Raw genomic sequence first — 23386 nt, forward strand, 5'->3', positions numbered from 1 at the left:
ATAAATTGCTTAAAGCGAAGTCATTAAATATGGTGAATGGAACACAGATAAAAAGGTAAACATGCATGAGTTGAGTAATATTTGAGCATGGATGGAATTAAAAAATGGACCGTGTTACTTGTATTGATGGGATAACAGGCTTGATGAACACATCATCGATGAAGTCTAATCATCAAGCCATCGTGGATGGGAGAAGCTCGATTAGGCCTCATCCGCGAATGAAGCCCAATTGGACTTCATCCGAAGGTGACGTCAACAAGATGGTGTAGTAGTGGTCGATGCGAGGCAACGATAAGATGCAGCGACTGTCACGCGAGGCGTTGCAACAAGGCAACAACGGGATGTAGCGGTAGTCACACGAGGTGCTACAACAAGGCGACAACAGGATGCATCGACGGTCAGCTAGGCGAGGCGGGGCAGAGCTTGCTGGAAGCGGTCATGGCAGAGGAGAGAGGAGACGTCCAAGGGCATAGGTGGTGAATTTACAAATTAGATAAGAGTATTTTTATCATTTGACGCTTTCAATCATCGTTGGAGTAAAGTAGCATTTTCCTTAAAAAATAGAAATGAAGGGAGATTGAAAAGGTTTGGAAAATAAATAGAGAGCTAGAAACAAGTGGTACCAACCTTCTGCTGTGTTTTCTCTACGATGGCAGCTGCTACCAAAACGGATGCAATTATTGATCCAGCCAACACTCTGGGGGGATCTTTTGGTCATCCCCCTGTGACGTGCTTCCATATAAACATCGCGTGACAATCCTCAAAGGCACCCGTTCCCTGTATAATGCAAAAGATGTGACTACAACATGAAAGGAGTGTATTGTAAAACATAAAGGGTGTTTTAATAAACATGAAAGGCCTCTGCATAGTAGCTGTATAATACACTTTTCTCATGTACAATTCACTTTTCATGTTGTATATCTCATCCCATTGCATTGTATGAGCTACCAGTGTCCTTGGGTTGGGTACCATAGAAATTCCCCAAAACTACAGACTCCATCCCACTGTTCAAGCAGGAGCTTACTAGCTCTCTACATACGTTCAATTTACACCACATTTTCCCAGAAAATGATGGGAAAGAGAAGGAAAGAAAAGAAAATCATATATTGCTATAAGTTTCTCAACTTACTACGGTGATCTATCTCCAAGAACCCTTCAAGCACCACTTTCTTTTTGTGCTCCTTGTAAATCAGATCTTGATGTATCTAATTTGACTCATTCTTGTTTCGGGAATCAGAATTTGGATTAGTTCTTAACCGGGGTATGAAGTAAAACCACGCAGAAATGTAGATTATGGCACAGAGCCTGCTCCATGACAGCATTATGATTAGGGTCACCATTATAATTGACATTCGGACCACCTGCCAAAGTTTTCAGACCAGTTTCTTGCTTCCCCACGGCGACTCCCACACCCTCATCTTGCCCTTTGGCGGCAGGAAGGAGAGCATGCGAGGTATCGTTCGGATGGGCCAGCTAACCTTAGTCCAGTTCTCTGGCAATTTGGGTCGACACATCTTGTTCTCCTATTATCCAATGTCATCCAATCTTTCGAGGACTTTGAGGTTGATCTCATGGCATAGCTTAGACCTTGTTTGAAATTCAAATGAATAATCCAATTGGGAAAACAAATCAAAAGGAATATAGGGAGCCGTTTAATTGGTAGTTAATTAAGTACTTCGATGGCCTTGTTCTTTAGCGCTTGATCAAGAATGGTTGCCCAAATCTTAGCGGTGGCTGGAGCATGGAGTTTGGAGCTCCAGTGGGGCTTTTCCGGCACCGTAGAAGAATCAACGCGGACGGTCTTGGTGTCAGTGTACTTGTTTATTCCGGGAGGAGGGTCTTCTCTCTCATTTTCTTGTGGACTTTCCGGGAAAATCCGAAGCAACCTAGAAAGCAATTGCTGGTTCTGGTTCTGGGTTTTGTTTTGGGTGGGATTTGGACCGTGGAAAAGGGCGAAATATGGGGTGCGCATTGAGGGTTCTGCAGGAAAGGTCAGTAGTGAAATCGAAGCAATTGACATGTTAAAGATAACAGAACGTGGACAGGCTAATCAGCCAACTCTTGTACATCAACATCTCAACACTATAGACAAGTTAACATGCAAGCTTCACCAAATTTAAAGAAAGAAGATAGCTAATGTCAAGCTCACCCAATGAGATTTTCTACTTCACCAAGAGTGATTAATAAGCAATCCAAGATCAATCTTCTACTTCTTCTACTTCACCAAGCGTAATTAATAAGCAATCCAAGCTCAATTTCCTACAGATTCTTTCGGCGGAAACAGAGAACAACTCATGGACCCAAAAGATCAGAGAAACAGAGAACTTACCGTCGCTGCGTTCGCCGAGGCACGAGACGTGAACAATCTCAGAATCAGCTGGAAGGACAAAGAAAGGGTTCCAGAGAGAGACCCGAGTGCTCATAGCAGTGATGCCGCCGGTGTGGAATTAGGGGGGGCGGCCAAGAGTGTTAATGGTTGGGCCATTTATTTCCATTCATTTAATTTGAAAAATAAAATTGAATATCGTTAATATTTTAATTAATTTCATTTATTTAGTTTAATTTTGGTATGCAAAAAATCAGTTTTAAATTTTCAATTTGCTTTGACTTTATCATTAATAACTTAATTTTTAATTAAATATATCAAATGAATCAAAATATATTATTATTTTATAAAAAAATAACACAATATTTTAAGTTATTTGTGAATTTGCCTTCATCATAAAGTTGAGTTGAGACTAATGATACATAAAAGTCAAGCCATTAGTCAAGCTCACAACCTTGAACCATAAGCCAAGTTTCGCTTAGTCTTGACTCGTTAGACATACCTCGTAGAGTCTTTCTTATCTAGCTAATTTGGTCTCATTTGACAATCTCTAAGATTGTGTTCTCTTTATTGTTTTCAAGTCATTTTAGTTTTCAGTTTTCTAAAATAAAGACAACTCGTTCTCTTTACTATTTTTAAAAATACATTTTTGAAAACAAAAAAAAAAAATTACAAAGAAAACTCAAAACAACAAAAAGTTGTTTTGAGTGTTTTCATCCAAAACAAACTCAAAACTCAAAACACATTTATTTATTTGTATTTTATTATTATAATAGGAAAAAATATTATAAAATTCATTAACTTTAAAATGTATATATTTTTTAATAATATATTAATATTGAATATTTTTAATTTATTGAATAATCAAATTTATTGAATAAAATATTATTAAAAAATTATTTTCAAAAGTTTAAAAGAACGCGTTTTCTAATTTTCTATTTTGAAAAATAATTTTTCAAAATAACAAAGAGAACGCGTTTTCAATTTTCTAAAAATTGACTATCAAAACAGAAAACTGAAAATAAATTCAAAACTCAAAATTGAAAATTAAAAAGTAAAGAGAACGCAACCTAACTTTTTAACTTATTTTTTATTGCTCTATGCCTAATCAATTATCGGAGTTGCTTTTCTGAGTAGTTTTGGATAATCTCACCATTTCTCCTTTACAATTTACAAAAACTTGAGAAACAAAATTGAGTTTTTTTGTTGTTTTGTACATTTCCTTCTTATCAATATATCGATAATTATATTTCTACACCATTAACATTTATAAATATGTTTTAAATATCTACTAAACTTTCTTTACATTAATCTTTTCGAATAAAACTCGATTATTTAGATAAATTCCACTTATTCCAGTTACTTCAACTAATACGATTAAATTATTTTTTATCACATAATGCTAATTAGGGCAATTATTAAGTTATTCTAAATACATCCTATTTTCAAATAATACATATTTATTTCATATTATTTTTAATCTTAAAATAATTATATGTGATATCGCTTAAAGTCTACTTCTTAACCGATGATAATCAAGACCACTTGCCAAAATCTACCTCATTGGGGAGTACTTTTAAGAAAAGGTAAGGTTGGATCACTCGTCTTAATCTTTGACACTCGAGTTAATAAAAAGTACTAATAAGGAAAATGTAGCGAGATGCATTTATTTGAGGTCTTGTCATTGATATTGGCTGGGCGATACATGATATTCGAAGGCATTTATTTATAAGATTATTGAACTCAACAGTTACACATTGAAAGATGATTTGCTTAACCGAATTAGGATAACAATGATCCATCCAAATTCGTTTAAGATTCTTTAATATTAGAAGGAGAGAGTTTGTCGATTGCCTCTAATGTTTGCCATGGATAGCATTCTTTGTTTGACTTTTTATTCTATTTTTCATAGACAACGTTAATTGTTATTTTCAAAATACAACAATAAATTTGTAACGTAGGAAAGCTGAACTTAATAGTCTTGTGTGATGATTATTAGAAGACCTAGAGATTTTGTTGTGATGATCAGGAGACCTGAGGATCTTGTTGCAATAATCAGATACCTTGATAAATGGGTGGCTCGCTAATGAATAGGTGGTTATTAATGAACAAGTGCTCTCCAATGATTGAATGCCCTCCAATGATCAAGTAGTCCTGAATGACCGAAAGACCTGTTAAGTTGTTTTATCATAAAAAACTTGAAGAATTCCTTTTGTCATATAAATTATACCGATGTCATTTGATAGCGTTGAATTCCCTTGAAATTATAGCCTTATGCCATCTCTAACGTGAGGCCAAATCCTCACTAAGTCAAAATTTGAGGAGAAAATCGCTACAAACCATCTCCAACACGCCTTCCTATCCAGCGATTTTCCTCTCCAAATTTTTATAAAGCTTCAAATAGCTTCCTATAGTTGAGGAGTAAAAACTTGCTCATCAATTCTATTTCTCCAACGGCTCTTTGTTGTAGATTTGAAATTTAAAAAAGACGTCGACGATGAGCAATAACAGCTATCGGCAGTGACGACAAGGAGTAGTGGCGGCTACGACTAGGAGCAACAATGAGCAGAACGATAGTCAGATCTGATGTCAACGACGAGGAGCTAGTTGTCTTCTTCAAGCTGAACAAGGACTAAATCGATGTGTATGTGTATATTTGAACGAGGATAAGATCGATGTGTATATTTGTATATGTGCAAGCCGAATTGATTTGTTTGATTGTTTGGGGAATTTTTGGAGAAATTGTTTGGGGAATTTTCGTGAAATTGATTGATCTGTGTATTTTTGTATATTTATTTATTGATTTGTGTATTTAATTATTGATTTTGTGTATATGTATATTTAATTATTTTATGTATTTAATTAATTATTAATTTTATTTATGTGTGTATTTGATTATTTTGTATATTTAGTTATTAATTTGTGTATTTAATTATTGATTTTGTGAATATGTTAAAATTATAAATGAAATAAAATAAATAAAATTAAAATTTATAAAAAAAATAAATGAAATAAAAAGTGAAATAGAGAATTAAATAGGGAGTATGGATTCGAGCACATGTAAGTTACAAAATAAAAAGTGATTTATTTATAATATTCTAGAGGTTAGAATAGGTAAGTGACTTGGAGATTGCGCTATCCCAAAGTTCAAACAGTCGCTGACCGAGTCTCTATATATTCAACTCACACGGCCATTTTCCAAGAAAATGAAGTGAAGGAAAGAAAATCATATATAGGCTATAAGTTTCTCAACTGATGTCTCTCCAAGAACCCTTCAACCACCACTTTCTTGTTGTGCTCCTCGTAATCAGATCTTGATTTATCTGATTTGACTTGTTTTTGTATTGGGTTTCAGAATTTGGATTAGTTCTTAACTGGGGAATGAAGCAAGAGAACGCAGAAGTGCAGATGATCCCAAAGACCCTGCCCCAGCACAACAATATGATCAGGGTCACCGTTAAAATTGACGTTTTGACCGCCGCCGGCAATTTTCTGGACAGTTTGCCGCCTTCCCACCGCGGTTGATGATCTTCTGGCCTGTCTCCGACCTTGTCTGAAACTCAAGACACTAATCCAATTTGAAAGACAAATTGAAACGAATACAGAAAGTGGTTTAATTAGTAATTAATTACCTTGAGGGCCTTGGCTGTTATAATCAGAGCTTGATCGGAACGGCCGCCGAAATCTTGGCAATTGCCGGAGCATGGCGTTTGGATACCCGGCGGGGCTTTTCCGACACCGTAAAAGAATCGGCGGGGACAGTCTTTGTGTCGGTGAACTTCTTTATCCGAAAACTCACCCAAGAAAACAACCGGATCTTTCTCCAGCCGTCGAGTGGAGGGCCTCTCTATCTCATTTTCTTGGGAACATTCAGGGAAAACCCAAAGCAACCCACAAAGCAATTAGTGGCTCTGGTTCTGGGTTTTGGTTTAGGTGGGATTTGGACAACGGGAAGGGGAGAAATAGGGGCTGGGCATGGAGGGCTCTGAAGGTCGAATTAATGGAAAGACTTGAGACTGGGCTGGGAAACGGTGTCTTTGTTCATGGCTTGATACACGTTTTCAAATATACCTTGGTTCTTAAATATATTTCCTGTCATCAACCCCAAACACATGCTTCTTCTCTATAACTATCTTGATAATTATATGTTCACTGCAGTAACTAAATATTCTTATAGTTCTTGCAGAAAGGAGACATCACAATTTGAAGATATTTGTAGGTCAACTGCAGTAAAAGTCAGTACAGAACATGAACAGGCTAGCTAATCAGCCAACTCACGATGAGGTTTTCTACTTCACGGAGCATAATTAATAACCAATCCAAGGCCATTTTAAAATCTACATCTTCAAGAGCTAATTGAGGTTTTTGCCAGGAAAATGATCAATTAAAGAACGAGCCAAGTCTCGTAACCAATAAACAAGAAACATCTGACTAGGCAAGAAAAATCTGACTGACTAGAGTGTAATATTGTCTTCTAACATAGTCGATCAACATACTAGTCATTCAAAACATCCGAGAAATTCTCTTGTTAAGAGTTATCTAATATAAATCTTATCGGTTTCTCCATCTTAAATCTATTGAACGTAAGACGATGTGGTTATCAAAGCAACTAGAGGTACATTTATTTGAACTTGAAGGTTCAAATCTTAACAAGGTGAGTAACTCCCACATACCTAACAAGTTACGATGTGATGTAGATTGTAAAATGATCTTGCATTGCTTATTAAGTATGCTTGGTGAAGTAGGAAACCTCATTGTGAGTTAGCTGATTAGCCTTCCACGTTCTGTATCTTAACATGCCAATTGCTTCCTTTTCACTACTAACTGTTCCCGCAGTTATTCTACTAATATCTTCCAATTGTCATGTTTACCTTCTGCAAGAAATATATAAAGATTGAGTTACAGCAGTGAACATATAATTATCAAGATAGTTATTGAGAAGAAGCATGTGATTTGGGTGGATGATAGGAAATATATGGAAGAACCAAGTTATATTTGGAAACGTGTATCAAGCCATGAACAAAAGAGACAGTTTCCCAGCCCAACCTCAAGTCTTTCCATTAACCTTGAGAACCCCTCCATGCTCTACCCCTATTTCTCTCTTTCCCATTGTCCAAATCCCCCCTAAACCAAAACCCAGAACCAGAGCCACTAATTGCTTTCTGGGTTGCTTTGGGTTTTCCCTGAATGTTCCCAAGAAAATGAGAGAGAGAGGCCCTCCACTCGACAGCTGGAGAAAGATCCGGTTGTTCTCTTAGGCGAGGTTTCGGATAAAGAAGTTCGCCGGCACCAAGACTGTCCCCGTTGATTCTTTTACGGTGTCGGGAAAGCCCCCCCGGATATCCAAACGCCATGCTCCGGCAATTGCCAAGATTTCGGCGGCCGTTCCCGATCAAGCTCTGAATAACAGCAAGGCCCTCAAGGTTATTAATTATTAATTAAACCACTTTCTGTATTCGTTTCATTTGTCTTTCAAATTGGATTAATTGGTGTCTTGAATTTCAGACAAGGTCGGAGACAGGCCAGGCAGGAGATCAACAACCGCGGCGGGAAGGCGGCAAACTGACCGGAAAATTGTCGCCGGCGGTCTGAATTTCAATTATAACGGTGACCTTGATCATAATGTTGTTCTGGGGCAGGCTCTGTGCCATTATCTGCGTGGTTATACTTCATTCCCCGATTAAGAACTAATCCAAATTCTAATGCCCGAAACAGGAACCAAGTCAAATCAGATGAATGAAGATCTGAAAAATTGTGCTGAGCAACTTAATACCCGATTAAGACAAGGTGGTGTTTGAACTTTGAAGGGCTCTTGGAGAGAGAGATCACTGGAGTAGGTTGAGCAACTTATAGCCTATATATGATTTTATTCTCTTCTCTTTTCCTTCATAGTCTTGGAAAGCAGTGGTGCAAATTGTGCTGGTCAGCAGCCGCTTGAAGATTGGGGTGGAGGCTGTAATTTTGGGGAAATTCCACGTCATCCAAGGACACTTGTGTATGGTATATAATGTAAAGAGCTGTGATCACAGCACGAAAAGGGTATAATATATCATATGGGAAAAATGTAATATACAGCTGATTTTTCATATGTATAGTATACTTTTTATGTTCTATATAATGCATTTTCATATTTATATATTAGGTTGTACTTAAATATTAATATCAAGATATATGTTATGTGATATTAGTGTAAAAGCACATGTTAATGATCAATATAATTTGTCAATCGTACTCTCTTATGTTTAATTTATAAAATGAATTTAGAATTTCAAATCTAAAAAGTAAAGAACTCGCGTTTCTTATAAACGAAATAATATGAGCACAAATATATTTTATATCATTTGTGATATGCTTATTAAGATATCTAATCATGTATGACCAATTAAATTTATTCCACTTAGGCTAGACTTTGACCACAGGATATGTTGTTTTGAGTTGGGATTTTTGTATAAACAAAAAATAAGGCTGATTGTCTCTGGACTTGATCAAGATGACACTACTCTGATGTTTAAATTAGCAAAGAGTTCGAGATAACTAAAAATTATAAAACATAATTAAATATCATACCTTTATCTCACCCCTTAGTGTTCCCTTATAACTTTTCGGATAAGGTTTGTAATGAGGATCAACCCTGTATAAATTGCAGAGTTTGAGACAAGGTTTGTTTTACAATTCCAGAATTAAGTTGAATTGGAATTATTGAATGAGCATGAACCTATATTTACTGGGTTTTGGGTGCATAAAATCAAGAAAACTTCAATACCCATCTTCTGATTCTTTATACTATGTTTGAATTTATCCATCCCTAAATCTTAGGTATTGTCTTGAGCTGAGGGTTTTAAAATAGGTCTTCTTGATTTTCTTTTACTCAAATTGTGTTTACAGTGACAAATAAGTAATGATTATCATTATCTTATTTGAAGTGTATTCAATGTTTTATCTTGTATTCGAATTGAGATCCCTTATTTTGTTTTACCTTGATTTTCTATAGATATGCTTCATTTGTTTCTACACACTTTCCAGTCTTGATTGGTTATTTGGTTGAGTTCAAACTAAAACTTAATGTTTGGTGTGTGGCTCTATTGACGTGAAGTTTTAAATTTTTCAAAAAAAATTAGAACTCTCCCACTTTCTTAGGTCAATATTAATGTTTTGAACTTTGGAAATAATTTAGATGCTTTGTCAATCTTACCTCCTTATTCTAGATCATTACCGGATATGTATTTGAATTTAGGCACTCTCTCTACTTCAGCATAATGTCTCATTTGTTTTTTCAAATTTCGACACGACATTGTTTTTGTTATCATTGTCCCCTTTTGAGTTTCTTACTTTTTTCGCTTACAATGATATATATTAGAATTCATACCCTCTTGTTGCCCCTTTCCCTTTAGTAGTCCACAAACCAATTTTACCTTTTCATCACTTGTGATTTCTTTCTTCCATTTCTTGCCATCTCCACCAAACAATTAGATCTGGTTATTGTTAACTAAATTCTATCGATTCTTGACAACATCAACCAATTATAGCCTCTAGTTTCATCAAACTCTTTGAACTCTGGTCATCCTTCCTACAAACACCACCAAATCCAATTAACCTTAAGTAATGTCAATCATCATCGAGTAAATTTGACAAACACTTATTGAGGCGAACTCCCTAAATCTAAAATCTGATTGTTTATCCTTTATATTCGACAATAAATTCATTAGATTCAATGACTTTAGGGCTCTCCAACAACAACTACATAGTATAAGTGGATTTTTCAGTGAACACAAGACTCCGTCAACTTTTTTAACACAGATCCATATCTAATATATTTTTATTATTTAACTAAATTATTTTTTATCTAACTAAAAACCAATCATTGTAATTTGAATGATTGTAGGCCAAATATATTTATTTTTTTTACCCACAACATGAATTTAATACTAAACACAGATTTCGGAAATCAAATATTATTTTCAATTTTACTTTCTTAACAGCTCACAACAAAATTAAATAACTTTTTTATTTTTTATTTTTTTAAGAAAAAAGGGAATAAATTAAACTAAATTTTTTAAAGCATTTTCAAACGACTCCTTAGCTTTCTCCTCTTTTTTTTTAAATGGTGAGAAGATATTCAAATTTAATTTTCAAATTAAATGAAAAATCAACGGGCCGTTTTATGGGCCGACATTGGGTGCGGGCTTAATTATTCGCAGCCCATCAAAATTCTTGACCGAAACCCTAATTCCAACCGAAATCACTGCTATAAAAACTCGTCTCTCTGATCGGAACCCTACTTCGTCTCTTTGGCCTATTCTGCAATTGGTTGTGTCCTGTGCTTTGGCGAACGCAGCGATGGTAAGTCCTCCCTCGCTTTCATCTTTTGGTTCTATGAGTTCATCTTTCTGTCCGCTGAAAGAATCTGTAAAAAGTTGCAGGAGTTTCAATTCCGAATGTTACGTATGGTATTAACTTACCGTTAGCCATACGCAGATGAGGGGACGTTTCGTTTTCTGTTCCAGGAAATAATAGTCATGAAACATGCGGCATACCTCCTAGGTTTTAGGCTTCAAAATCAGATTCGAACCCTATAGTGAAAGATCGGCTACATAGTCGATTAGGAGTTTTCGCTCGCGCTTTAATTAATCATTCGCATTTCAAAACCCTAGCTTAGTTCTGAAGTCTATCGAAGATGTAAAATGATCTTGGATTGCTTATTAGTTATGCTTGGTGAAGTAGAAAATCTCACTTGGTGAGCTTAACAGCGTTCTCTCTTGTTTGTGGTAAAGCTTGCTTTGTTACTGCATCTGTTGTGTTTACCTGTTGGTGTAAATTGGCTGATTAGCCTGTCCATGTTCATTATCTTAACAAGTCAATTGATCCCTTTTCGCTAGTAATTTATCTGCAGTTAGTTGCAAATATCTTCAAATTGTCATATTTGCCTTCTGTCAATCGTGTGCTAGAGTTGATGTATTCTCTGTGAGAAGGAAGGGGTTGTCTTCCAATGTTGGGAAGGATTTTGTGTCTGCTGTTCTAATGGGGATTGGTGGATTCTGTGTTTTGTGTAAAATCCTCTCTCTTTATCATAAACGAAAATGGAGAAAACGTCTTTCTGGCTTTATGTGTCATCTAACCATTCAAGAGATATGTAGCGCCTTTATTCTCTCCTAGGTGGATCAGTCATTGGCTTTTCTTTGTCTCCTTTTGGTACTTTTCCTTGTTGGGCATGCTGTTTGACGACTCCATGCCTTGTGTTCCTGTAATGTGACCATGTTAAAATGTTGGTGAAGTTTGACAAAATCATGTGTTTAAATGATATAAAAAGTGCTCTCTAGCTAATTTCATGTCAAGGTCTGGTTGAAGTTCTCATTATGCTTAACCAAAAAGTGCTTTCTAGCTAATTTCATGTCAAGGTCTGGTTGAAGTTCTCATTGTACTTAACTAAACCATTTGATTCCTAGTTTTTCCCCACTGTTACGATTTTCATTGAAGGCTCTATTTTGAAGGCTATATGTACACATTGTCCAAAATTGATTCAGTTGATCTGCACATGTATTAATGTAGAACGATGGCAATGCTCACAAGGATTCTAGGATAAGTAGCAAAATCCTGACCCAAAAAAAGTTGCATTATGGAAAGTGAGAATAATTGTATTAGCAGTAGCATCAATGTAAAATCAACTGCTACATACAAGGACAATAGGTAGCTATTATTAGCAGCAGTGCAGGGACAGGGTTTAGCTGAAATTACGTGATCTGAAGAGCATGAGGTTTGATGTTACCATGATATAAGTATCTTTATGTCTCCTCCTTTAGAATTTTCATAGATTTTGTTGTACTTGTCTATGAAGTGGCTGTTGGATTAAATTTCTACTTCATGTTTGTTCTTTGGTGTATAAGAACCACACTATATCTGAAGAAGTGGAATTTATGCCATAATTCTGGCCAATGAAATGCGAAATTGTTGGTATCTGCATTGCACGTCTTTTAAATTCTTCTGAAAGTGATACTTTGAAGTTCCATGTATTTTAACTTTGCCAGTATGCCCTCTTTGAACGCAGTTCTTTGAGGGAAAAGAAAAGGTAATTATATTTTTGTGTTTATTCATGAATCTTTGATCTGCCCCCTGAAGGTGAACGTTCCAAAGACAAAGAAGACATACTGCAAGTCCAAGGAATGTCGGAAGCACACCTTGCATAAGGTAACACAATACAAGAAGGGAAAGGATAGTTTGGCTGCACAAGGTAAGCGCCGTTATGATAGAAAACAGTCTGGTTATGGTGGTCAGACAAAGCCTGTTTTCCACAAGAAGGTTAGAACTCTTTAAAGTTTCTTGTTTATTAGTCTTGGCAGTTTGTGTTTGTTTTGCTGGAAGATCCCTGTCCATGTGGACATTAATCTTTTTACCATAGATGTGTTCAACAGTTTTACAGTGTTGACTTCTACCCGCTTCTTACAGGCCAAAACAACAAAGAAAATCGTGTTGAGGCTGCAATGCCAGGGTTGCAAACATGTGTCCCAGCACCCAATCAAGGTTAGCTCCTCAACGTTCTTCCTCTTTTGTTTCAGCTTATATTTGCTGCTGCTGTTCTTGTTCTTGACAAATATGTTATTGTTGCCATTATTTACAGAGGTGCAAGCACTTTGAGATTGGTGGGGACAAGAAGGGGAAGGGGACTTCTCTTTTCTAAATGGCTGTTCCTGGCGAACTGTTGCACTTGCAGTCTTGTTGCAGTGCTAAGTTACTTGAAATTTCAGCTGAACTTCGTGTAGGCTAGTTTCGTGCTATTTTGATGTGGAATTTCAGAATTTAATATTAATGGGGGTATCAATCAGTTGCTGTTACAAACATTTAAGATGGTTGATTGTTGGATGTTTCTTTGCAAAATAGCAAGTTTTGTTTGTTCTACAATATTGGCCTGTGGATCATTGCTATTTATGGGTACAGATTAAACTTGGAACCAAACCAAACAGCTGAGTCCAGTTTGTGACTCAAGCTCGGAAAAGTAGGAGGTAGGGTTGTATTAGTTACTTGAGGACTCATTTATCTATAATTGTTTTAATTTTATTTTTTGTATTTCAATTAAGTCAGTTTTGCCTAAACCCCAAAAATAAGCTTTTTTATTTTTTTAAGTAAAAATAGAAAACTAAAATTGTAATTCTCTAGCTTAATAAAAATTATTACATGCTTTATCACGTGAGATGTCGTTTAAAACGTGATAATTAGGTGTCATCAATAAATAAGTTTTGAACTCGTGATAATTGGGTGTCATCAACAAGTAAGTTTTGAACTCTAAGCCCGGGGTAAGTGGTTGGCTTGTGAAAAGTTAAGATTTGTATTTGTGAAAAGTTAAGATTTGTATTAGTAAATCATGAATTTGATTTTTTACTCTGTATAATGAGGTTAAGTCTTTATTTGTGAATTACCTCTATATCGAAATTGATAGCACGAATAGTTAAAGACTGCGTAAGGGCGATAATCTCAAAATTTTGACTATTTGAGACTTTTATCGGTCTTTAGTATTTTGAGATAAAATTAAATATTTGTTTTAATAATAATAATATTATTATTATTTAAAAATATTTATAATTAATAAAAATAAAAGCCTGAATACAACAGTTTTAATGAATTATTGAATAATGATTTATTTAATTTATTGAATAAGTAGATTCCAATACACTAAAAAAAAAATTATTCAATTTATTGAATATAATAGATAAATATTTAGGAAGTAAAAAATAAAAAAAATATCTTAGACACATTAAACAACAAATAAATATGGTTAATGATGGTTTAAATGTTAATTCTTCAAGCAGATAAATATTACCGAATGTGTCTGTATTCAATTTATTGAATACATCAAGTTTCAATATATTAAAAATGAATTATTTAATAATGATTTGTTCAATTTATGATTACAACAAGTTTTAATGCACCAAAAAATGAATTATTCAATAATGATTTGTTCAATTTATTGAATACAACAAGTTCTAATGCACCAAAAAATGAATTATTCAATTTATTGTATAAACAGTTTCAATGCATCAAAAAATAAATTATTCAAATTATTGAATGCAATCAATAAATATTTAAGAATTATAAAATAAAAAATATATATCTTAGACACATTATACATGAGATAAATATGATTCATGATGGTTTCAACGTTAATTCTTCAAGTAGATAAATATTATTGAATGTGTCTACATTCAATTTATTGAATACAGCAGATTTCAATGCACCAAAAAATGAATTATTCAATAATGATTTATTCAATTTATTGAATACAGCAGATTCCAATGCATCAAAAAATAAATTATTTAATTTATTGAATACAACAGATAAATATTTAAGAATTAAAAAATAAAAAATATATCTTATATATATTAAACAACAGATAAATATGATTAATTATAATTTAAACATTAATTCTTTAAGCAGATAAATATTACTGAATGTGCCTACATTCAATTTATAGAATACAACAAGTTTCAATACACCAAAAAATGAATTATTCAGTAATGATTTATTTAATTTATTAAATACATCAGATAAATATTTAGGAATTAAAAAATAAAAAATATATCTAAGACACATAAAACAACAAATAAATATGATTAATCATAATTTAAACGTTAATTCTTCAAGTAGATAAATGGGCAACTGTACGTTGCAATATCAAGAGTCACAAGATGTAGTGAGTTGAAAATGCTAATATGTGATAAATAGGGTAAACAAACAATTTCGACCACAAATGTTATATACAAATAAGTCATTCAAAATTTATTTTAATCACAATAAAATAAAATTATTATTTATTCACTAATTCATATAATATATTAAATTTGTTAGAATGTATATTTTATATTTTAAACTATTATTTTATACATATTTTTATTAAATATTATATTTCATGCATCGCATGGGTCAATAACTAGTATATTAAATATATCTTTATTAACTAATACACTGACGGCCATTAGTAAAACCTAATAATAATAATAAAGAGTTTGTATTAGAAAAAAAACAAAGAAAAGAAAGAAGAGTTTATCTAAGAGCCACGACCAATTCGCAAGTACCACTTTCCCTCGCCGATTTGGTCTCTCTCCCCGCCCCCCCTTTGCTCCCTCGCAGTAGCAGCCACCGGCGCACCGCCATGAGGCACCTAATCTCCGGCGGTATCAGCAAGCTCCGGGCCGGAATTGGCTATCCATTGACTCCTCGGAGAACTTACAGTCTGATTCCCATGGTGATCGAGCACTCATCCAGAGGCGAGCGAGCCTACGACATCTTCTCTCGCCTTCTCAAGGAGCGGATCGTCTGCATCAATGGCCCGATCTCTGACGACACCTCCCACGTCGTGGTGGCTCAGCTCCTCTTCCTCGAGTCTGAGAACCCCTCCAAGCCCATCCACATGTACCTCAACTCCCCTGGTGGCACCGTCACTGCAGGTCTCTTCTATCTCATTTTGCTTTCGTTGCGTTACGTTACGTTTTTCTATTGGGTTTGGATTTAATTTTCGATTTCTGGTTTTTGTGTCTTTGGTTTTGGAACGAATGGATAGTCGCGCATACTGTCGAACAGTTGGTGCTCATGGAGACATAAAAAACGAAAGAGGGGGGGGGGGGGGGGATTTTTCGAATGGTAATTGGTAAGGGAGAGGATTGAACATTGGAATCAAACACCAAGACGGTTTAGTTTGCGCCTCTGGTTTTTGGGTGTTTGGTTGCGGCTGCATTTGGAAAGAGTGGATAATCACGCATATTGTCGAACAGTTGGTGCGGCAGGAAAATTTAAACCTGAAAAAGGGGAAAGGGGGATTTTTTCGAGGGATGAGGAACAGGGTCGAACGTTGAAATCAAACGCCAAAACAGTTTTAGTTTTGCATTTTTGGTGTTCGGTTGTGGCCGCGTTAGGATTAATGGATACTTGTGCATTTTACCGAACAGTAGTTGTGGCATGGAAAGTGAAACGTGGATAACAAAAAGTAGAATTCTTTAAAAAGGGCAAAGAATAGGATTGATTGTTGAAATCAAATGCCAAAACGGTTTCTTATTTGGGAGATTAGGACTCGAATTAAACATTGAAACTAAAACAAATTCTTAAACAGAGAATTCTGGTTTGGGGGTGGAAAGTGAGATCTAGAAAACAGAAGATGACACTATTAGATATGTCAATGGTCAGATAGGGAGGGGTGTGGGCTGGCAGGTGAGGGGCATTATTACGTGGAGATCAAGGATTATAATTGGATGTTGGAATCAAAAAGGTTATCAGACACTTGACGGGCATGAACATGAGATCTACAAACTAAGAAGCATGTGATTGAATTTGTCACATCATATGTGATTAAATTTATCACAAATTGACAGGGAGGGTCTTCTGCATAAGGACTCTTTTCTGGAGGCAGGGGCACAAATTGACATTAGATCCCTTAGAAACCAAGGAATGTAAGCTATGAATGTTGGTTTGCATGTCATATTCTGCTGCTCGGCATAAAACATTTAGGACAAAAAGGTTAGCCTCTCTTTTTGTCACACCAAAGAAAAAACTATGTCCAGGTAGCTTCATGCACCCATCCAATCAGAGATTGTAATCTCTTTCCTTTCTCCTTCTCTCTTCGTCTCTTTCTCTAAGTAGCAAAGATAGCCATCTCAACTGAACTTGCTTGGAGTTTGAATTGGCTACATTGATTGCTAAAATGATAATCATTGGGTTAATGGGTTCATACAAAGTTTTCACTTTTTTAAACTTGTATTCATTATAAGGGCTGTACAAAAGATTAAAACCATAGATAAAATGATATGCAAGTTAGAATTCAATGTAGTCAACCCCACATTGTTGTTGTTTTTGAACTTTTTGAACCTGCATTCAAAATTTATCAGGCTTTACAGAAGATAGCCGTGATTCAATTCAATTGCATGCAAGTGTCATGTTCCTGTCAATAAAATACAAGACAATAAATTGTAGTCAATTATCTGGTTCATTCAAAACTTTTGCTTATTTAAACTTGTATCCAAGAAACATTATATACTTGTGATTCAACTCATGCATGGGCGGCATTTCCATCAATAAAGGACAAGGGAACAAATGAGGTTCTATCATTGCAGGATCTGGGAAGGCACACTCTTATTCCCCCTTTCAAGGAGGCTATTTAGACAATTTCTCATTCCTATCAATGTCTTTTGGACTTTCGAGCATTATTTCATATTAAGTTTATTTACCTGAATTAAGATCCTTACTCACTGCCAGTTGAAGTGACATCTTGTCACGAACCTAGGGTTCCTCGTTCTTAAGTATCCAAGATCAATTCCCGCCGTAATTCGGCCTAGAACTTCAATAGGAGCAATTTGATAGAGTTTAAGTTCAATACCAGCAGTAGTTGTTCCTACACCTCCATGGTGCACCTCAGCTGCACATTGAAAGATATCAACAACATCCTCGAAATGCAGCAATGGAAGATTGCAGATTTTCCTTGGAGACTCATACCAAGGCTGTTTGTGAGCATTAGCCTTAGGAGCTGCTGCAACTTCAATTTCAGCCAACAAATCATCCCTCCATGCAGTAGACAGAAACTTGGATTTGCTAGTGGAAGTAAAAAACAACACAGCAACAGAAGTTTTGTTTCCTTCGGCAAAATCTTCTACTTCTTCAGCTATCTCCCTTAGCCTTCCTGCCAAAACCAGCACTGGGGGCTGTCTGATACCTATTTTAACCCTAGCCAAGGATGATTCAACCTTATTTGGATCCAAAGACAGAGGAGTAATATACTTAGGGCCTTCTTTAATTGCATGTGGTCCGTCACAATCTTGACCCGGCCTAGGATAAATGTTGCAGGTATTCCCACTCTTAGCTTCCGGTAGGTCCAAAATCGGAGGGAGAATTCCAGCTCCAATATCTGTATAAATTGCTGGTTCTTCAATCAGATTTTCCTGACCCAATGCTATTCCATTTCCCACAAACTTCTGATCTGGAACACTACCAAATCCTTCCGCCCATGCACTAGCCACCCGGGGTAATGAGTTGGCTTTGGCTTCCTCTATTACTTCATCAATTACTTCCCTATTATTTCCTTGCAGCCTTTCAATAGATGCATCTTGGGGTATTATTTTTTCTTCTAACTTCTCAATCACTGCAACTGAATACCCTTCCTGCCATCTTGACTTCTCATTCGGTTGGTCCATTTTGAGAAATTCCTCCTTGTTAAAACTTTCATGATAATCATTGAAGTATTCCGCTGAAAAATTGTAATGATACTCTTTAGATAGTATCATTGCAAACTCTTGCAACTTCTCGCGAAACATTCAACTGAATTCCTTGCACTCTTCATCAAACCCACTACTGGTTCCTTTGTCCAATTGGCTGATCCCCTTCTTATGTTTCTTGTTGCTACCAACTGAAAATGCAGCCTCCTTTGGCTGCCATTGAAGCTCCATTCTAGCTGAAAATGAAGTATTCATCTGCGACAATTGAGGCTCCAATGGTCTCATATATGCACTGCTACCCATGGCCGAATTTTCACCAACAACATACTTCGACAGTGAAGGAATAGGATAACTATACATTCTGGATCCAACCCCTCTGCAAGCTAATCGGTTCTGAATTTGAATTGCCTCAAACTACACAGAATTACCGTTGGAAGCACCGGCCTACTCTCCTCCAAAAATTAGACGGAAATTCTGATCACTGGTCCCTTACAGCCACGAAGATAACCTGGCTCTGCTGCTGCTGTGCCTACCTTGAGCAACTGTGATACAACCAACGAAATTCTGCGGAATTAAGAATTCGATGGTTGCAGTAGCTTACGACTTGGCTTCCAATTCTGCTTAAGTTGCTTCGCCCATCCACTTCAACCAACTCACTGCGATTCGCGGCTGAGCGTCAACCTTCTGCTCGCTTCCAATAAAAGTCGAACAACTCTTCCATCTCACAAGTCGTGATCGTTTGTACCTCAGCTTCCTATACCTATTGCGCTACTCTGATTTGGACTTCAAATTCCACTTGGTATCACCGTCAGCCTCTCCTTAGCATGCCAATTCCGAGTAAGATTTATTAAAATTCGCTACCGTTCGTCAACATCTTGCCTCGCCCATTCCGAATATGTTGCTGGGTCACCTTCGATGGACTCCGACACTAATCGCGAAGGCTCCTCAGTTCGCGTTGCCTTTGATGTTGTCCGCGTCGCCAACTTCAGTGGATCTCTCGTACCAGTCATTCTCTCTAGTCGCGAATCCTCCTCTGGTTCTACCTACCCACTGGTCGCGTTTGGTAATGGTTGCGACACCTTCCTCGCTCCTGTCGTCAACTCCAACAAAGCTCATGCAACCTGTCTTCCGCTTCAGTCGCTCACGCCTAGGTTGTCTGCTTCACCTTCGACGGACTCATGCTCGCCTTGTACAGTCGCCACACTCCCAAGTCCAAATCGCGACCTCCTGGTTGTTCGCATCAACACCCGCGGACTCGCTATCACCTCGGAACTTTTGCCTATTCCGTTTAATCACTGAAATTGATTTCAGCAGCCTTCGAAACAAATCGGAACCACCGCCAAGAACCGTTGCTCTGCTTCAACTCCAACTGGATTACCTCCCAAATCGGATCGGACACTATTGAATTTCCGAACTCACAACTGAGGACGACTGCTCTGATACCATTTGTCACGAACCTAGGGTTCGTGATAGGTTAGAAGAGGAATTGGAGAATGAAATCAGAATTGTAGGATGGGGAAAATCAGTAGAAAAAGGGAGAGATATTGAGAGAGAAAGGGGAAGAAGCAAGAGGAACGTGAAGGAGATTGGAGAGAGAGACTTAGAGAGAAAGTAGAGATTCAATATCAATTTCAACATGCCCTCTCCTCTTACAATGGGCCTTTTTATAGGCCTTAGCTAACTCCTTAACTAATTTCTAACAGCACTCATGTGCTCCTAACAAACACACAAATATCTCTTAACAAACTAATATAACTAATTACATTATTGCCCTTCTAATTACCCTTGGGACATGACACATCTTCCACACCATATGAATATATGCGTATGTGTTTATTAATTGGAAACAAGTTCTATTACCTTTATGTGCAATATGAATAAATGTGTGTGTGCGTGTTGTGTGTGTGTGAATCTGCATGTCTTTCCAGTGAAGGTCAATTTGATATGCATGGTTGTAAAGATTTGGCTACAGTGGTCATCCACACTATTATCATATGTATTGTCAAGCCTCAGATCTAAGGCTAGGCCAATTCTGGAATTATATGTAGGGTGTAGAATTTGGAGGGAAAATTTGAAGAGGGGAGGAGGGAGAATTAGAGAGAAGAGAGAGAGGAGGAGGGAAAAGAAATGTGAGGGAAACAATCAATATTCTTATTCCTGATTCCCATCCTCTTGCACGTGGCCTCTTATAATTTACTTCTCTTGGTTTGAAATATCATAACCGAATAGGTACAATCAACTAAAGTTGTAACCGCCTAATACAATAGGCTTATTCACACCACGGTTACAATAGTACTATAATTACAATAATACCCTCAAGGTCATGACATGTATTTCATCTCTTTCATATGGGCCTTGCCGTTCACTGAAATTGCATGGATTGATAAAGAACCTTTTGAGAGAGATGTGTTAGATTAAACTTGTAATATGACTAAGATCAGATCAAAGTTTTTTTTTCCCTTTATTCATATAAAACTGCCATGATTAAGTTCAGTTCCAAACTGTGACCTTTTGCCCTTTATTTGAGATAGCCTGGATGAAGTACTATGCCAAAGATGTGTGGTATATTGTCGCATATCTGTATAATCACTCTGGTTACTGTTTCTTTTATATAGGTCTTGCAATTTATGATACAATGCAGTACATAAGATCTCCTATCAATACTATTTGTTTGGGTCAAGCTGCATCCATGGCCTCTCTTCTCTTGGCTGCTGGTGCAAAAGGTGAGCGGCGGTCTCTCCCAAATGCGACAGTAATGATTCATCAACCCTCAGGCGGATATAGCGGGCAGGCCAAAGATATGACGATTCACACAAAGCAGATTGTTCGTGTGTGGGATTCACTTAATGCGTTGTATTCGAAGCATACAGGACAGTCTGTAGAAATAATTCAGAAGAACATGGATCGGGATTATTTTATGACTCCAGAAGAGGCAAAGGAATTTGGGATAATTGATGAGGTTATTGATCAGAGACCAACAGCTCTTGTCACAGATGCCATCGGGGATGAGTCCAAAGATAAAGGTTCGAAATAGCTTTTAGGGCAAATCCCAAATTTCTGGGTTTTTTTGTTGTGGGTCTCTCTCATTTTGCATTTAATTGGAAGGATTTATTTATTTCTACATCTTCTGTGGTGAAGTTGGGGATCATTTCATTTTGTTTAACTTAGTCTTTTTCCTAATTTAGCACACGTCTCTGGTTGGTTCCCTTTTCTGGTTTCCTAATCTCTCTCTCTCTCTCTCTGAGGCTTTTCAGATGTATTTTTAGCCATTGCCTAGCACCCAAAATTTGGAGATTTTATTTCTATGAATGTGGTTACTACTGGTTCTGCTGGGTTTTGCTCTCTTTTTCTATCTATGAATGTATTCAGTGTCTCTAAGGAAAACCTCGAGTGAGGTGAATGTAAGAAACCTGCTTTGTTCAGTGTCTCTATCCTTTCCATCCATGGCTGAGCATTTCTCCCTCATATAGCCTTCTAGCACCTTACAGTTGACCCTTTTAATCGACTTTCCCTTGGTCAGTCAAGTACACCACTCTTAATTAAATACTTGGGTTAATTTTTCATTATTTATTTTTCAAATTTATTATTGTTAATATTTTACTATGCTTGATTATACTATTTCTATCTGTTCTCACCCTTAACCGAACTATTGCTAATTAACCCATGTTGGGTTGACTTAAAGCCACATTAGGTTAAAATCATCTTGTTTCACCCTTTGTGATGGTTACTTCTTCTCAATCTTTGGTTACTTATGTGGGTCAACCAATTGGGAATTCGATGTGCTAATTAAGCTTTTGTTATTTAGTTAACTTATGAAGCTTTGGTTAGCTTTTATTGAATATTTCATTTAACTTTTGACTTTAGTTAGTTTGCATTTATCGTAATTAATGATTGTATTATCTATTTGTTATCGCGCTTCTGGTTTTCTTAGATATAATTGGAATTGAGAGAAAAATAACAAGATTTGAGGGAAAAACATACAGAATAATAGGGAGAATAGATATACATAGGGTAGAAAATTGACAAAAATCTAAGGACAAATTTGAGAACGAGAGGGAAATTGAGTTTTAATATTTCAATAATTTTGATATGATTCTTGGAGTTGTGTATAACTTTACATATAAAGTTATCTAGCAGTTATTTATACCATCTATAATGTACTTCTCTATCTTAATTTCTATTATATTATAAATAATTCATTCCCTATTTTAATTTTGTCTAAAAAATTGTGCATATTACAACTACACTTCTCGTTCTTTTCTCTATCACACTCTCTGTTTCATTTATTATTAATAAATTTTAATTTTATTTATTTTACCTTATTTATAATTTTTACTATTATAAAATTTAATAATTTTCACTACATATAATCAATACATATACAAAATTAATAATCAAATACATACATACACATAATCAATACTCAAATATACAAAATAATCAAATATATGCATATATAAAATTAATAATTAAATAAATAAAACATTCTAGAAAAAATCACATGGTCTTTCTATTGAAACTTTTATCCTGGACGACGATGAACAACAAACATTTCTACTGGTGAACGTTGATTGTTCATCACGTCGCTGCCAATAACTTTCGCTAATCGTTCTTCTGTTAGTCGTAGCCACTACTTCTACCAATCATTCAACATGTTTTTTTTCAAATCTGTTCTCGCCACGTCTGCAACTTCTACTAACGATCGATTTCATCTTCACCAAGTCAAATCACCTTTTTTCAACATTGATGGCTGTTGTGGTAAGAAGGGATGACGAACATGATTTGGCAGATTTGGATCACCACCCATGGCAATGATTTTGAGCTTCGCCAATAAATACAACAATTGTGAGTAACGTTGGAGATAACAATTTGTGTT

General features: G+C 36.0%; 2 protein-coding genes across 2 annotated transcripts; both read left to right on the plus strand.

Annotated features, from left to right (window-relative positions):
- Window positions 1-10535: 10535 nt before the first annotated feature.
- On the plus strand, window positions 10536-13219 carry LOC127809150 (60S ribosomal protein L44). The gene is made up of 4 exons (XM_052347862.1): window positions 10536-10666; window positions 12440-12619; window positions 12767-12841; window positions 12939-13219. The coding sequence occupies exons 1-4, from the start codon at window positions 10664-10666 to the stop codon at window positions 12996-12998; spliced, it is 318 nt and encodes a 105-aa protein (XP_052203822.1). The 5' UTR covers window positions 10536-10663; the 3' UTR covers window positions 12999-13219.
- A 2160-nt stretch (window positions 13220-15379) lies between these two features.
- Window positions 15380-21837, plus strand: LOC127810702 (ATP-dependent Clp protease proteolytic subunit 2, mitochondrial). Its single transcript, XM_052350310.1, has 2 exons — window positions 15380-15759; window positions 21126-21837. The coding sequence occupies exons 1-2, from the start codon at window positions 15465-15467 to the stop codon at window positions 21542-21544; spliced, it is 714 nt and encodes a 237-aa protein (XP_052206270.1). The 5' UTR covers window positions 15380-15464; the 3' UTR covers window positions 21545-21837.
- Window positions 21838-23386: the final 1549 nt, after the last annotated feature.

The sequence above is a fragment of the Diospyros lotus genome, chromosome 9, assembly GCF_014633365.1.
Source record: "Diospyros lotus cultivar Yz01 chromosome 9, ASM1463336v1, whole genome shotgun sequence".
NCBI classification, from domain to species: Eukaryota; Viridiplantae; Streptophyta; class Magnoliopsida; order Ericales; family Ebenaceae; genus Diospyros; species Diospyros lotus.